This window comes from Mustela lutreola, chromosome 10 (assembly GCF_030435805.1).
Source record: "Mustela lutreola isolate mMusLut2 chromosome 10, mMusLut2.pri, whole genome shotgun sequence".
NCBI classification, from domain to species: domain Eukaryota; kingdom Metazoa; phylum Chordata; class Mammalia; order Carnivora; family Mustelidae; genus Mustela; species Mustela lutreola.
Window position 1 is genome coordinate 75,022,645 of NC_081299.1, and position 18,262 is coordinate 75,040,906.

The following is an 18,262-nucleotide window of genomic DNA, read 5'->3' on the forward strand; positions in this document are numbered from 1 at the left end:
TTGCACTTTGGGGTTGGAGGGGAGGTTGCGACTTATTTTACACATGAAGAAAGTTAAGCTTGGAGAAATTATGTTACTTGGTTATAGTTCCACAGCTCACGAATGCCACTAGTTATACTAGGAGCTATGGACACACGAGATCTCTGCCCTATAGTAATTTGCAGTCTGGAGACATGGAAAATATGGAAACCAAGGTAAAAACTCCAAAAGTACAGAAGATCTCAAAAAATGTGGTAAACTGGAACGTCAATAGTATAGATTTCTTAATGTTTCTTAATGTTACTGATGTATGACCCGAGATAGAATTTCAAGAAATGGGGTCTGGAATCTTAAACAACTGATTCTTAATGCACATTTTTGCTTCAGATGCACTGATATAAACAATATCCAGAAAGACTTTAGGAATGAGAGGTTAAATTGGGTCATTTTCCTCATTTAAATCTAACTTTACTATTTTCTGGTATTCTCCTTGTATTCCTCTAAAGGACAATGAAAGACTTCAGTTTTAAATGGCACATAAGAAGTAGTTTTAAGTAGAAATGATACCATTAGATCTAAATACCTTATTTGAAATCCTAATTTATAAAAGTCAAAACCAATTTTGTGTTTTAACAACTATTACAGCAGCTTACTAACCTAATACTTTGCGGACTAGAAACAACGTACAAGGTCAAATTTATGAACAAAATGATAGTCTAAATATGATTATACTGCCACCTAGTGCTCAATTTTTACAGTGACAAAATCACACTTAGGATATGTGGGGAAAACCCCACAAAACAGTGCAGTAGAGCCAAGAGTTTCATTGTAGAAATGACAAAGATTTGCTTTAAAAACTAGCCTTATTTTGAGATCACTACCAATATCCTACGGATCACTTGTAAGATTAAATAGCCGGCGACAAATCATAGCACTTTCCATGTTTAAAATAAAAATCATGTAATTCAAATAAAAAATAAAATTGACTCTTCCTAGTCAGTTAGACAGTTATTACATGTTAAATAGTATTAAAAATAGTCACAAACTATTGGGAACATCCCAAGTACAGATGAAACTAAATATCACACAACGACTTAAACTGGGGAAAATATTAAAAGACACTGAATGCTTGACAAACTATTCTCCAAAGATAGCAGCAATAATCTCTCATCAACATGTTCTTCAGAAACATGACCTTATCTATCTCACACTGAGGTGGTACCTGTATCTCCACCCCTTCTAATCTAGGTGGGCCCTATGACTGGTTCTGACTAGTGTGTTAGTATGTGAAGGACTCAAATTATCATGACCAAGGATGTACCTTCCATCCCAGGACCCTGGCTTGGCAAAGAGAGCTGGCTTCTCCCTCTCCCAGTGTCGCTCCCTGCTTGTCTTCTGTCAAATAAATAAATACAATCTTATTAAAAAAAAAAAAAGGCAAGAAAAAGAAAAAACCATCATGGGAGTGGATCCTCCAAGTCCAGCTAGTGCCATGTGGAAAGAAACAATGGCCCCGAGGAGTCCTTCCCAAATTACTGACCCATAAAATCATAACCAACATAAAATGGTTTGTATATGCCACTAAGTTCTCAGGTAGCTTGTCGTGTAATTGAAACAGAAACTGGTTCCTCAAAGTTATAAACTGCTTTAAGAAAAGCCTAAAACACTGTGAGTACCAATTTTGAGACTGAGTGGCGGGCCTCAAGAAGCCCATGAATGAAGGATTGAAGGACAGTGAGAAAAGTGTTGTTAAGAGACTGGAGAGAAGGCAGTTTATCATCATAGGAGATAAGTATTTTTCTTCATATTATGAATTATTTCACAAAAAAAATATGATGGCAATGGGCTCTGTTGAGAGGGGTAATATATGGCTCTGAAGAGGGCAGCTGAGCACTAGTAGCTAGTGTTGAGTTTGAAATTAAGAGGAGTTAGTGACAACAGACTGCCCCAAATTTAAGCACAAATTAAATATTAAGTATAGACTTGTTCAAAAACAATTCTAAGAGTTCCCAGTTTCTAAGGTTGTCTGATTATTTAAATCAAAGGCTATCGAAAATGCTTATTCAATAGAATGATATAATCTGGAAAGTTTCACATAAGGTAAAATGTTATGGCAAGCACATTCAAACCATGTAAACCAAGATTATTTATTAGGACGCACATGACGAGACCTGGATTTAAATCTCTATTGAATATCAATATCTTAAATATGAAAAAGCTGCAAATTTTATGCCCTAGTGGACTGCAGAATATGTGCCCAGACTCATTTCTGCCCTGCCTCCATAGCATAAAGGCAGAACCAAGCTGGCAACAGAGAGCATACGCCTTTAAACCAGCAAGTTAATGCAAAGCTAATTAAATACAGAACACAACCTCAATTTATGATGGCTCTAAGACAGCAATATATGCGTTTGTGTATATATGTATACACGTACACGTATTTTTAAAATTTAGACTCATAGACTGTCATGTTCATTTAAGTTCTTCTCAATATAATCTGGTGTTCTCTTCAACAAAACGGCACTTTCCTAGCAGACTCCTGCCTGGCCGCCCTCGCGGAATGGATCCTTCACTTGCAGGACCCACTGCAGGTTAAATTATACACTGAACCACAAATACATGAATGAGGCTACTGTGTATTTTAAAACAGGTGTTTGTTGTTGTATTTGATGTCAGAGAAACCAATTATCACAAAAAGATATTTCTTCATATAGAAAGGAAGTTTAATCAGATTATATTTTTTAATTTTCAGGCCTCACAATTAGGCCAGTTGCTTTAATTAGCATAAAATATAGTAGCTCCAATGCTGGTGTTCAAGATTGATAAGTAAATAAAAGCAAACTGAAAGATAATTAACTTCCTTTGGTTTGATAGAAGCAGAAAAATGCAAGTAAAAATTAGGGATTCCAAGCACAAAAAAGCATGTAAGCCTTGTGGACTAGAGATCTTCCTTCTCCAGTTGGTTCATCTTACACAACCATCTTGCTAGTCTGAAGTAGAAATGAAGCTGACAGAAGGGCTGAAGCAAAATTTCTGCACCATTTTTTAAATGACTACATTTAGGACAGCAGAAATTATGTTCAGTCCTTTGTCTCAGTCTCACTCTAACATACTATCAGTTTGATCTTAATACTGTGGGAATTAGAATGCTCACATTCAACTTACAAGCAGGCAAACATTTTCTGTGAAGGGCCAAATAGCAAATATTTTAGATTTTGTGGGTCAAGAGGCTAAACTGAAGCACTTACATAAAGAGGAAAACTCCATTAATTTTTTAATTGATGAAATTAAAAATATAATAATAGTTTGTTGTAATACGTATCTACTACTGAGAAAGAATAGAATTCTCTTTTGGGGTGAAAATACTTCACTTAATTGGAATTTGGTTAGCATTCTCTATCATCAAAATCAATTACAAATGTTCATCTGTCAATGCTGTGTTAACAGGAATTTATGTATTTCATTTTTTAAAAAGTCTTTTTCACACACAGATAAGCACTGCCAAATACTGATATTAATCTGCAAGTATATGGTTTTAATTGAGCATATTCATTTCTTGAAAGGCATTTATAGAATTTTATTACATTCTTCTGATATTTTGCCTTTTAACATGTCATTACATTGTAGATTAATCACTCCCAATTGAAGGTTAGGTGGGAGCTCCTTAATTGCAGAGTTAAATGGATTCTGAAATATGAAAATTTTCCTTTGCATCCGGGTCTGAAAAACACTGATTAAAATGTAGTTTGAGTTTGGAAAATATACCTGCTTCAGATTGGTGTGGGAATGAAGATCCTAGTTCCTGTTTAAACTTCTGACAGCAATGAAAGTATATAAAATACATTAATTTGACATTATTTGTGATTCAAATAATGTTAGTTATTGTCAAATTAATTTTCCTACAGTGCAGTTTTAACATATAGGTACAATTTTTCCTTACAATTCTAGGTTAAATTAATATTAGCAAGTCTAGAGCAAAAGCTAATTTCTAAAGGCATTCAGTGTTCAGTAGCAGTGGTTCAAGGCAGTACTGCATCTAGAAAAATTTCAACTTGGCCCTGAGCTCAAAAACAATTACAAGAAAGCTTTGCTGCTGCTAAACTATCAAATTACTATGTGGTAGGCAAGTCTATTTCTGACAATGATTCACAGAAGCGATGACAGTTAAGTCCCTGAGAGTGAATGAAGTTCACTACTGATACTGTTACTGATCAGCAACATGATAGATTCAAACCTTCTCTACAATGTATCTGCTGATGAATACAGAACTACAGGCTTTAAAAATCTTACATTTTCATAATCTTTGAAATTTGTCCAAGTCTTCTTCCACATGCACTTTTACCACCATCATTTGTAACACATCTTAGCAGACTCCCCTTCAGGTTGTACTGAATTAGCATTTTTATAACTTCTTTAAAAATAGTTTCTCCTATGCACATGATTCAAACTCTTAAAAACTGCACTGTCACCTTGAATAAACAACTCAGTAACATCTATCTAGTATCAAGAGTCCAGGAGAAATACTTGAAATTTGCCTGGACTTTTAATTGACTATTGATGTCGCTCCCAGAGTCCTCAACTCTTCAGGCAACTGTTTTTTTCATGGAGGCGAATCATCTTAAGTTTATTTTTTCTGGACATGTTTCTTCAGCTATGACAATCAAACACGAAATTAGTTAACTCATCATTGGTAAATAGCTTTCCCTGCATGGGCTATGAATAAGCCACTCAGAAACTTACTTTAACTGCAGCCTTATTTTTATTCTGTGATTTTTGTGAAGAAATTCTGCTGTGATGAGATTTTCTAAGTTTTCTGATCATTGTTTTTACTGAGTTGGTATAGTGAGTGCTTATCTGGTAATGTCAACTGTACTCTTTTAGCAGAGCTATGGTATCACTGCATAATAAATACAGCGCTTGCCATCTAATTCAGTAACAAAAAACCCCACACTCCACTGTACCTTAGAAGCACGACTTTCGAAGTTCACTTTTTTCCTTTTTGTTTTGACACAATGGGTATGCAATGGTAACAAAATAAAATGTTGCAGTATGGAGACAGGCTTTGTACTCAGATGCTGAGGAGTTTTAACTGCATTAGTGGGATTTACAGTGCACTGGGCAGCAGTGTGATGTGATGTGATGAGCGCGCCACATCTGGTTTCTGTTGCAACTACTAAATCCTGCTGTCATAATGTTAAAGCAGTCATGGACAACAGATACCAAGAAGTGTGGCTGGGTCCAATAAAACTTTATGTATGGGTAACGGATACTAAATTTCAATTTGGTATTATTTTCATATGTCCCAAAACATTATTATCCTTTTGATTTTTTTCAGCCTCTTTAAAATGTAAAAGCCATGCTTAGCAGGTAGGTCATATATAAAACAGGTAGTGGCTCACAGGATGCCTATCTCACCCTGAACTCATTTTACTAGGAAAGGCAATCTAGGATAGAAATTTGACTCTACGCAGACAGTGGAGCGTCACTGCCACATTTAACTTCAGTTTCTCATCTCCATCTCCAAAATGAATATAATATTAGTACTCTTCTCAAAGTCTTCTCTGAGGATAAACTGAGTGAATACATAAATCATTTAAAACTGTGCCCAGCATGTATAAGCTGTTAGTATTGTTTACTGAGTAGAATTCAATTAATTGTAAGTGGATTTTAATTCCTATTAGTGACTCTGTATGATTTAAAACTCCCACTGGAGGTCTGAGGCAAGCAGCCTACCTGGATGAGTATTACAGATGTCTTCTAAATAAGACAATTCCACAATATATCGCCACCAATGTTTCTGTTGTATGTCCCATAGTCCTACTAGCAATTTCATTTCTGAGTATTTCAAATGGCTAAGTATCACTCCTTTTTTAAGGTGCTAGCTGCAATCCCACCGTAAGAATAATTTTAGAACAGGCCATCTCTATTCAAAATTCGGCTACATATCTGGATAAGTGAGCAAGCAAGAACAAAATGAAAATCTTAAGAAGCAGTATTTTTGACAACAGCAATTTTATATCAGAAGTTCATAAATAAATCACTCTACATAAGTGATTGGATTCATTAACTAAAAGGCTTTGAATGAGACTCAGTATAGATACACATTGATTACTCTAAAACAGATCCTATTTAAATATCTAAAAGTGGGGCGCCTGGGTGGCTTAGTGGGTTAAAGCCTCTTCCTTCAGCTCAGGTCATGAACCCAGGGTCCTGGGATCGAGCCCCGCATTAGGCTCTCTGCTTGGCAGGGAGCCTGCTTCCCCCACCCCCTCTCTGCCTGCCTCTCTGCTTACTTGTGATCTCTGTCTGTCAAATAAACAAAATCTTTAAAAAAATAAAATAAAAAATAAAATAAAAAATATCTAAAAGCCACAAAAATCGACTAAATTTATTCACTTAAAAAAAAAAAAAGACTTATTTATTTTTACAGAGAGAGAGTGAGCAAGCAAGGGGAGGGGCAGAAGAAGAGGGACAGGGAGGGAAAATCTCTAGCACATTCCATGCTGAGCACACAGTTTGATGTGGGGCTGGATCCCACAACCTTGAGATCATGACCTGAGCCAAAACCAAGAGTCAGATGCTTAACTGACTGGCCCACCCAGGTGCACCTTATTATTTCATAAACACAAGTGTGTCACCACCTCCCCCCACCAGTTAAGCTTCTGCCTTTGGCTCAAGTCATGATCTCGGGGTCCTGGGATCATTGAACCCTGTCTCAGGCTCTCGGCTCACTCATCAGGGAGTCTGCTTCTCTTTCTCTCTCTGTACTAGGGCACAGGCGCATGCACTCTCTCTGTAAAGAAAATCTTTACTCTGTAAGAAAATCTTAAAAACAGAACAAAACAAAAACCTAAGGACTCAGGAGACTGAAGACTGAGGGCCTTTTCTTTTGGATTGGCTGTCTCGATTTTAAATATTCCTTAATGCCCCACATTATGAAGCATATACATCTGTATACACAATAAAATATGGTATCTCTGATTTTACTCTTGTTTTTTCCCTAATTCTTTTTGTTAGTTGTATAATGAATTACCTGTAGGGGAAAAAAATCAAAATGTATTCATTAAAAGAAACTTTGGGAAATATACAAAAGCCAAGTACCCAAAATAGTGATTTCAATGAAAACCATAATAACTACTCACCAACAACGAGGCCACATTCTGGACAGATCATATCACCAGCTCTGTAATCCTCCACTAAAATCGCATCTGGATGGTTTGGACACGTGACTCTTGGAAGAGCATCCAAGCTAAATGGAAAAAAATATATATATATTTTCCCAACCAACATGTAACAAAGTAGTTTTTTGTGGGCAGGGGAAGGAGGGATAAAGGAAAATTTTGAATACTTTCTCAATACTATAGATGTATAATACACAAGCTAAATCTTCAAAGTAAACATCCCAGTTAGGTAACTTTTAATTCCAGCTAGTAATTAACACAGATAGATTCCATTAGAATTCTTTTTTCTAAAAACAGTTAATGGTTGGCAGACATGGAAGGCTTTCAAAACCTAAATGGAAAGTAAGTCTTTTTTCTCTTAACAGGCAGGCTACTAGGATCTTTAAAAATCTTAATTAGTGGGGCACCTGGGTGGCTCAGAGGGTTAAGCCTCTGCCTTCAGCTCAGGTCATGATCTCAGGGTCCTGGGATCGAGCCCCGCTTCAGGCTCTCTGCTGAGCAGGGAGCCTGCTTACCCCTCTCTGCCTGCCTCTCTGCCTACTTGTAATGTGTCTGTCTCTTTATCTCTCTGTCAAATAAATAAATAAAATCTTTAAAAAAAATCTTAATTAGCAGAGAAATGACTGGCTACCATAACTTGTGACATTTACATATAATCATCTGTTTTGTGTGACTTATCACTTATTTCCCTGTGAGAGAATGAATTTCAAGTCTGTTTTGTTTTTGTTTTTTTCCTACTTGCTGGATATTTTAGTAATAGATTTAGAAGAGAGCACTGAACCTAACAAGTGGGAGTGTGACAGATGTGCCTCTGCTGAACTTAAGACCTGAAGATTTCATTTAGTCCAAAAAATGAGTTTGCTACCATTCAAGAAATGGTTTCAAAAGCTACTTTTTAATCTATTTGTGATGGTACTAATGTGTCCAATTATTCTAATTTGAAAATGAAGCAGTTTGGGGAGACACATCAATCTTAAATGACATAAAAGAATCAGTTTTAACAAGCAAGAGGGGTGCCTGGCTGGCTCAGTGAGGAGAGCATCTGACTCTTGATCTCAGGGTTGTGGAGTTCAAGCCCCACACTGGGCATAGAGCTTATTTTAAAAAATAATAATAAATTAAAAATAAAATAAAAAGCAAAAAAGATATTTTACATAGATTTAGTAGTTATTTCTCTCACAATCATAAGTGTTTGATATCATGGAAAATAAGTCCTCTTTAAAAGTTCAGTTGAAATACTACAACACAGGTTATGTTACGGTCATCACGAATATACACCTAGGTGCGCCTGTGTGGCTCATTCGGTTAAGCTTCTGCCTTTGACTCAGGTCATAAACTCAGGGTCTTGGGATCCTCTCCCTCCTCCTGCCCCTAGGGGCTCCTGCTCTCATTCTCTCTCTCTCCTGCACCTGTGCTAACAAATAAAATTTTTTGTTCTTTTTTTTAAGATTTTATTTATTTGACAGGCAGAGATTACAAGTAGGCAGAGAGGCAGGCAGAGAGAGAGAGGAGGAAGCAGGCCCCCCCCTAAGCAGAGAGCCCAACATGGGACTCGATCCCAGGACCCTGGGATCATGACCTGAGCCGAAGGCAGAGGCTTTAACCCACTGAGCCACCCAGGCGCCCCATAAAATTTTTTGAAAAAACAAAAACAAAACACCCCACAAATATACATTAAAAGACATCATTAACCATTCTTACAGTAAGTAAGCAGGTATTTGTGGGTTTTGGATAAATTTTCAAATGTCAGCAAATATAATTGTTAATTCTCAACAGAGCTGATTCCCACTGAAAACTAATATTCCACATCCCCAAAATGTATATATTCAAGTTAACCAAAACATGTCTTTTCATTAGGAAAATGGGGGATAGAGGTTTGTTTTATAGACACACTTATTCCATAAATTCCTATTACGGAAATATTTTAATGAAGTATGATAAATTCAGTATAAATTATGAAAAACTGTTGAAATAAAGGAAAAATCTTTGCAGAATAATAGGCTTACTGCCTACTTGTAATTACAAACAGGCAGCCATATGGCACACAGCATAGAAGGATATGGACTAATTTATTTTGCATTATTAAAAAAGTAGAACATCTTGTGTATGTACATAAATGATATGTAAACATCTCAATACTCTAAGTAAAAAGAGTAAGTTAGGGAATTTTTTAAAAAGATTTTATTTATTTATTTGAGAGAGAGAGAAAGTGTGAGGAAGAGGGAGTGAGAATCTGAAGCAGACTCCACACGGAGTACAGAGCCCTGGCGCAGGGCTCAATCCCACAAGGAAGGTCATGATCTGAGCCAAAACCAAGAGTCAGATGCTTAACCAGGCGCCCCTAGGGATTTTATACAAAATTGGGGAAAAAAATGAATTACACTTACACGCAGTAACAAAGATGACTCTCAAAATGCTGATCAAAAGAAACTAGACACAGAAGAAAAACATGGGCCATCTATAGAAACTTTAAAGTGGGCAAAACAAACCTATGGTGTTAGAAGTTGGGAGGCGGTTATCTTTGGAAAAGGGGTAATGGCTGAGGTCACGAGGAGGCTTCCAGGGTGCTAGTGGTATTTAATTTCTTGACCTGGGTGGTAGCTATGTTTATGTGCTCATTTTGTAACTGAAGTGTGCACTTAAAAGGTATGTGAAAACTTCACGAAAAAGACAAAAAGCAAGGCAGCAAACTGTTTACAACAGACTTTGGGGGAAGAAGAGAGGTTAAACATGCCTGTTAAATCATAGAATCATTAGGAAAACACAAAAAAAAACTGGTTATAATGGCTGTTTCGGGGGAGAATTAGATGGCTGAGAGCTAGAGAAGAAAAGAAACTGCTTTTCACTTTTCTTCTTTTTGCAATATTTGTATGTTACCTATCCAAAATAAAATGAATCACAATAGTCAACTTTAATCAGAAAACCCACAAGAATAATACAAAAGAGGAACCACAAAGTAGGGTTCTACAAAGTGGGGGAGGGAAGTAAGGGAGAGAAATGAAAGGGAAAGAAGAAACAACGACCAATGACATTAAAACAATTTAGAGTCCCCAAGGAGCCAGATAAACCCAAATCTCACTTTATAGCTATTATTTATTGGGTGCTTACTGTCTATCCAGTGCTACATATATATTAATCTTCAAAGCAACCTTACAAAATAAGGGTTATTTCCCTACTAAACATTAAACTCAGAGAATGATTAGCCTGAAATCATAGAATAGTGGTGGAGTTTAGCTTTGAACTCACAACATTTGGCTTTCCTCTGTGAAAACACAGGCAGTTTCATAACCTAATAACTACATCTTACTCAGGGGGAAAAAAGCTAACGTCAGAAATACTAAAATTTACCTTCGTTCTCACTGGCAGAAAAACTCTAAATAGACAACTGCAATGACACATCTATTTAAGACCTGGATGTGTCCGGAAAAAATTTATTTCCAAGATTATTTTTTAACAAAGAAAATAAAGGCACACAAAGGAAAGTGTATTCTCTTGGTAAAGAATCTTTCTCTTGAACTTACTATATTTAACTGCTACAAATTTTTCTAACACACACAATTTCCTGTCCTATTATGTGGAAAAGCTGTGCCCAAATAAGACCACATTTACCTTTCAGATCTACTGCCATGAGAGAATGTAAAGTCGTATATAGGTATCTTTGGGAAGCTGAAGTTTTCCACTTACCTACAAGGTAGCCTTTCCCAATGGAGCCACACCCAGACAGAATGATTTGAGCATTCAATCATAGAATTACAATCAGTAAACAAGACTGTCATTGGCTTTAAGAGTTGTTTCCTTAAACAAGTTGTTTTAGCTAACACTGCCTCCCCGACACCTTTTTTTTTTTTTTTTTTTTTTTTAAATAAAGTACAGTAACATAAAGCAGTAAGTCTTAGGAGTTACCACAAAAGAGCCTGGACTTCTCCAGTTTGCTATTTGGTGATAACAGCCTTCATTGGGAACTCAATTCTACAGATGGTAATAAATTCAGAAAAATTATGTCAAAGGTACCTCTCAGAAGCTATAGAACTAAGTTGATACTTTTAATACATTCTGAGTTAACTAGAGGCCAACTGTGTGATAACAGGAAATAGATAAGAGATTCTACACTTAGTTCTAACATTAACCTTGGAGAAGTCAACACTGCCATGACTCAGTTTACACTGATGCAAAAATACTAATATCTACCTCATAGTAGTAATGAGAGATATAATTAGGGTCTACAAGCATTTTTCAGATCACAGGATTAAAGGCTGCCTCTAAGGGCACTGCATGCATTTCCTGTAGATAGGAGTACTTCACATGTTTAAAATATTTTAGAGAGTGACTTCCCAGCATATGGAAGTAATTTTCTGCAGGCAAAATTTTCTTCAGGAATATGCAGAAGACGTTTGTTAAATAAATAAACAAATAAATAAACCTCTTAGAAGGGAACTTATCAACTCTTCGGAAATGCCCTAGCTTCCATTTCAGAAGGCCTCCGGGATGGTAATCAGTTTCCATCAGGCTGACGTCCCTAACTTTCTAGCTGTCAGATCAATAAGGGCCTGGAACTAACCCTTTCCCGCTCTTTGGAAAAGATCGTGGGCCGGTTGAGCCACAGCTGGAAAAACAAGCGTAGAAAAAATTAACAAGAAAAAACACGGTTTAAATATCCCCAAAAGACGCGAAACCAGGGGCTGGGGACACAGGGGCCCCCGCAGGGTGATGCCTGGGCGAGAAAACAAGCCAGGACATTGGAATGGTAACGCCGACGGCTCGGTACCCCCTGCGACACCCCTGACAGCCCTGCCGTCTGGAAGTGCCTTTGTCCGGGTCGGCCAGCCAGTCAGCCGCCTCTCCCCGCACCTCCGGAGCGCTTTGCCCAACGCGGCAGCCCCGGTGGCCGCCTAACAACTCTGCCACTCTCCGCCCACCCCTTGGTAGCCCGGCTCGGCCAGACGTACTAACCGGCTGGTAGACGCCATCTTCACGGCCACTGCGGTCCCAGCTAGAAGCCACAACAGACGCACCGAGAACAGGAAGAGACTGTGGCGACGAGACGCTACAAGACGGGCATTTATAGGCGAGCCTCCCCCCTCACGCAGTCGTAATAGGGCGCGGCTACGGGTCGGGAGAAAGGCCAAGAAAGGGAGATTCTGTACGCCACGTGCTTTGCGTTTTCTTATTTTCCTATTCCGTCTCTGTGATTTGCTGTGTTGCTGAGCGAATCAACAAAACTACTTAGGAGAATTCTCAAGGTAACTCTACAAACAGGCTACGCCAGAGATACCCTCAACTAGACTGAGCCGAAATACAAAGACAACCCGGCCTTGGGGGGGGGGCAGGCAAAGCCCGCATTCCCGAGAGTTTACTACCCTCCCACCCCCCCACCCCCCCGCCTGAAGTCAGCTAACGCCAGTTTGAGCGCAGTCCTTACTTGCCCAGAGGGGTGATTCCGCTTAAAGAATTTGGAATAAAGAGAGAAATTCACTTAGGTCAACCAGAACAGGTGTCGATGCTGACTCTGTCAACAGCTCGCAAGCTGTTTCTTCTTAGGCACGTTCCTTCTCCTTTCGGTGCAAGGGGTAATAGTATCTGCTTTGCACACACTTTTAGAATTGGCAGGAGATGAAACAAAACCTTGGGAGAGCACTCTGCACCCCTGAGGCAGGGAGATGTGGGCGTTATCCTAATTTTTTTTTTCATGGCCTTTGCAAATTTGATAGCTGAAGTACAGAGAACTTAGTACAATGTTTGCCTCAAAAGAGGGGCGCCAAGGTGGCTCAGTGGGTTAAAACCTTAACTGTTAGGTCTGATCGAGCCTCATATCCGGCTCTCTGCTCCGAGCCTCATACCGATTGGGCTCTCTGCTCCGCAAGAAGCCTACTTCCTCCTCTCTCTCTGCCTCCCTCTCTGTCTACTTGTAATTTCTGCCATGTAAATAAAATCTTTTTTAAAAAAATGAAACCTCAAAAGGACCCTAGATTTATTAATTAGCCAAACTAACTTCATAATAATAATAATAATAGTAATAATAACAGTAACACGACCAAGGATCTGCTGAAAATAAACCAACCTTGACACTGGGAATCAGAGGAAAGAGGGTGCTCCAGGTTTCTATGGGGATGAAGACATAGAATATAGTAGCTGCTTTGTTCACTTGGGCTTGGGACTTAAATGCCACTGAGCCCTCATTGTTTTCTTGAAAGGTAGGAAAGCCTCGCTTCCTCAGAAAGAACAAGGGGTGTAAGAAACAGAAGTTTAGGAACTGAAATCCAGCTGGAGATGGGAGAGCTTTTTTTTTTTTCTTTTCTTTTCTTTTTTCTTTTTCCACTCTTCCAATTTGATATTCTGTAATGTAAAAACTTGACTACTTGACTGTACTTTGGCTGGTGAGGGGGTGGGAGGTGGGGTTCTCCCTTAACATCTGGAAAACTTTCAAAAATGCCAGTTCATTTCAGCTGTGCCACCTGCAGACAGAAAAGGACTTGGGGATGCTCCACCCCATTGGGGCAGGAAGTTTTTGTAGGTAGAGCACTTTGACTTGGGAGAAAAAGGGGGAGAGGAGGAGGAGGGCAACTAAATACCTCAGGAAGATCAAGAATAAGGACTTACCACCTAATGGTTTATGGTAGGGATTCAGTAATATTTGCAGAAGAAAGAAATCAGAGAAATTGAATCCCCAGAGGAAAAGAGCCTGGGCAAACTGTTAAATTACTTCTGCCCCCACATGGAGGGTCTCTTATCTGTCATAACCCCTCTGGAATTTCTTTTATATTAAAATAGAAACACTTTTGGTAGGCCATTCTTTTTCCTTTGTTTGTACAGCATTGGCAATTTATATAGCATCTTCGTCAACATTTATCCCATTTAATTTTTACATCTGATACGAAGATTAAAAAACACAACACAAATACACATGCATACAGAGTTGGAGTTTTATCACGTAGGAATCAATGACCCAGAGACTAGCATTTACCAAAACTTCTGGTTTGTCAGTATCATCATTTCTATTAATATAAATATGTGAATGCATTGAGTAAACTAATTCATTCGAGTCAATTATTTAAATTAATTCATCTTTTTTAACATTTATTTTAAAAGTTCACATTGCTAGTGTAAAATCAAAATTGATGTGCTACTTATAGTTCTTCTAAAGTATAAAATGCTTTACCATACCTAATAAGTGATTTTTTACAAGTTTGTGATCCATCTAGATACATTTTTTTAATTTATTGAGGTACTACATACTACAGAATTCACCTGTTTAGAAGTCCAAGACTTTCAGTAATTTGAAGGTTTTCTTTAAAGACTTAATTTTATTTTTGTATTGTGTTCAGTTAGCCATTGTATAACACATCATTAGTGTTTGATGTAGTGTTCAGTGATTCATTAGTTACATATAACACCCAGTGCTGATCCCAACATAAGATTTTATTTTTAAGTAATTTCTACACCCAGTGTGGAGCTTGAATCTATAACCCAGAGATCAAGAGTCACATGTTCTACTGACTGAGCTAGCCCGGCACCCCTTTAGTAGTATCATCAAGTTGTGCATACATCCTTAATCCAGTTTTAGCATATTTCCATCTTCTTGATAAGAGCACTCATGCCCAGGGGCACTGGATGGTTCAGTTAAGCATCTGCTTTCAGCTCAGGTCATGATCCCAAAGTCCTGGAACTGAGCCCCGCATCCGGTTCCCTGCTCGGTGGGGAGCCTGCTTCTCCCTCTCCTCTCTGCTTATGCTATCTCTCTCTTGCTATGTCTATTTCTCTCTCAAAAGATAAATAAAATCTTAAAAAAAAAAAAAAAAGAATAGAGGACTCATACTCATGGACAGTTAATGTGAATTCAACTTCCAGCCCAGGAGCCACTTTTCTGGGCTTTTCATGTAAATGGAATCATATAACATGTCTCTTGTGTCTGGCTTCTTTTACTTGGTGTAATGTGGTGGAGGTTCGTTAAATCTATCTTGTGGCCTCACTTTTGTAAACATTGATATTTAAGTGTCTTGTTATAGTGACTTTGGAGAAAATAACATTTTCCTGACCTAAGCAAGGTTTGACAAATATTTGTTTGGGAATTAGATGACATATTCTGCTAGGCTTGGAAGACTGAAGGATTCAGTGAAATGTATGGCCAGATCTGACTTGGACTCTTGGAAATGGGATAAAATGCCTAGAATATTAGATAAGCTTCATGTGCCTTGTGACTAATGTGATTATGTATTACTTCTAGAAATGTGAGAGTTTTTTAAATTTTCCAGAATTTTTATCATGTATGAAGATGTTTAAACACACTAAAAATTAAAGGGTATGATGTAACAAATCTTCATTTACCTCTCTTCCTGATTAAACAATTATCCAGTATTTGCCACATTTGTATCATGTATCCTTTCTTCTTCTATGTCTCCCCTTGCTAAAGCACTTTATTATTTTATTTTATTTGTTTTTAAGTAGGCTCCACACCCAATATCAGGCTTGAACTTGTGACCCACGATCAAGAGTTGGGCACTCCACTGACTGAGCCAGCCAGGTGCCCCTAAAGCATTTTAAAAACAAATCCCATCTATTACCCTGGCTCATATTTTAGTGTGCCTGTCTAAAAAATAGGGACTTGTAAACCTTTTTAAATATAACATTATAATACTTCCTATATTGCCAATGATATCTCTACACACAGAGTTTTTAGTTGGTGATTGCCTTGGGTGTTGCTCTGCAGTGTTTGGTTTCACCAGGCTGAACAGTAAGACCTTGCTGAAAGTGGCCGGGAGCCAGAGAGGGACATGGAGGGCCCCTTGTGGACCTGCAAGAACTGAGGTCCTTATGCAGCAGGCCATCTGTTAGGTATCTCACATTCCACTTATGTTATCTCATTCTTGGTTATCACATCAGGCAAGATAATATTATTCTCCTTCTAAAGGCTTAGAGAGGTTGAGGAGGTAAACAGCCCAGAGTCGCGGGATAAGTTAATGGTGGAGGTAGAATTCAAAACAAGAAACGCCAGACTCTTAAACTTTTCGTTCTTCTCTGTAAGCCTTTTACTTTACATTACTGTGTAATGGATATTGTATTCTGGGGCCCCAAGTACTGTGCCCTGGGAAATACAGATTATATTTGTAAAAGCATTCAATAGCATTTTGACTTTTTAATAAAGACATAAAGTTTTCTTTTTTAAAAAATTTTATTTATTTGACAGAGAAAGAGATCACAAGTAGGCAGAGAGGCAGGCAGAGAGAGAGGGGGAAGCAGGCTCCCTGCCAAGCAGAGAACATGCTGCGGGGCTTGATCCCAGGACTCTGAGATCAATATCTGAGCCAAAGGCAGAGGCCCAACCCACTGAGCCACCCAGGAGCCCCAATGACATAAAGTTTTCTTTAAATTCAGATAAAAGTAATAATAAAAATTAATAATCGTGAAATTAATAATAGCAACATACACTCCTAGAGTGCTTGATATGTGCCAGGTGCTATTTTAAGGCTTTGCATGTATTCACTCATTTAATCTTTCCACCAACGCTATGTGCTGGATACTATTGTTGTCCCCATTTAACAGAGAGGGAAATTGAGGCATGGGATGGTTAAGAATAGCCTGAAATCACATAGCTAGTAAATTGCAGAGCAGGAATTTGAACCCTGGCAATCGGGCATCAGAGTCCATAAAGTATCCCTCCTATTAGAAGCTCAGTGTACAGAAATTCAATTTACAGACTTTAAGATCAGGGAATGGATTCAGCAAGCAGTGTACCTGCAGCAATCATGTGGGCTTGATTTTATGGGACAGCTGTGCTCTAAAATATTCTGATCAGGTGTCTGCCTAAGGATACCTGTGTTTGTCAGACTGTGTGCTGCCTACACTGAACTGTGCCTGGCTCATCTCCCATTGCTAAAAGTACTTGCATATGTGATCCTGAATTTAACTTTTCCATTTGTTTGTTGATTTATGTGACACCTTTTATTCGCCAGTATCAGCAGCTAGCTTGTCTTTCCACTTGAGAATAAACTAGCTTTTCACTGAGAAAAGCCAGTAGCTTCTCCACACGCTGAGAAGTGGAATTTAGGCTTAAAACATTAATAATGTACAAATAGAAAATATTAACTCTCAGTTATCTCCTTACAGGATCAGGAAGGAAAAGTGTTAGAAATTAATTCACTTGTTAATTAAATGTTCATTGAGTAGTAGTTTACTTTTAAACTTCTAAATTATTCTGATAAGGGGCACCTGGGTGGCTCGCTCAGTTGAGTATTTCTGCCTTCGGCTCAGGTCGTGGTCCCAAGGTCCTAGAATTGAGTCCTGCATCAGGCTCCGTGCTCAGTGGGGAGCCTGCTTCTCCCTCTCCCTCTGCCTGCTGCTCCTCCTGCTTGTGTTTGCTCTCTCTCTATCAAATAAATAAATAAAATCTTAAAAAAAATAAATTACTCTGATAAAAACAAAATGAAACAAAACTCTAAGAGGTTCATTTTAATAGCCTAATGACTATTAAAATGAGTATTTTTCCAAAAAGATATCATTTGGCATTAAGCATGTGACATCAAAAGTTATGCTGCACTGTTTAGTGCTGTTTTATTCTGTCTTAAAATTAATATTGCTACTCCCGCCCCAAACCTAGTATTTCTCCCAAATAACAACTGTCTCATTTATAATAAAAAATATGGGGAAATTGAGTGATATATGAGATTACAATTTCCTAAAAATTTTTTAAAGCACATTTACTGGAGTGTAGATAAGATTCACCTCTACATTTCTCTTAGTGGTTTTCGAGTGCCCTGATGAACTATTGGGGTAAAATGAGAACGTGAAACATGTTCATGTTCATGTGACACGTTACTTCACACTTTCTTCAAGACTAAATTATAACAGGGCGCCTGGGTGGCTCAGTGGGTTAAGTCGCTGCCTTCGGCTCAGGTCATGATCTCAGGGTCCTGGGATCGAGTCCCGCATCGGGCTCTCTGCTCGGCAGGGAGCCTGCTTCCCTCTCTCTCTCTCTCTGCCTGCCTCTCCATCTACTTGTGACTTCTCTCTGTCAAATAAATAAATAAATAAATCTTAAAAAAAATTAAAAAAAAAAAAGACTAAATTATAACATTAGATATTTACTGCTTGCATGAAAATCACATGCT

The 18,262-nt window shown here is 38.2% G+C and overlaps 1 protein-coding gene across 1 annotated transcript in view; it reads right to left on the bottom strand.

The window, feature by feature from the left end:
• GTF2B (general transcription factor IIB) overlaps positions 1-12,253 on the bottom strand; it is a 33,277-nt gene extending 21,024 nt beyond the window's left edge. The window contains exons 1-2 of the mRNA XM_059136831.1: positions 12,111-12,253; positions 7,122-7,228 (exon numbers count right to left, since the gene is read on the bottom strand). Coding sequence (XP_058992814.1) covers positions 7,122-7,228; positions 12,111-12,127 — 124 coding nt within the window. The 5' untranslated portion in view covers positions 12,128-12,253. The remainder of the gene's footprint in view (positions 1-7,121; positions 7,229-12,110) is intronic.
• Positions 12,254-18,262: the final 6,009 nt, after the last annotated feature.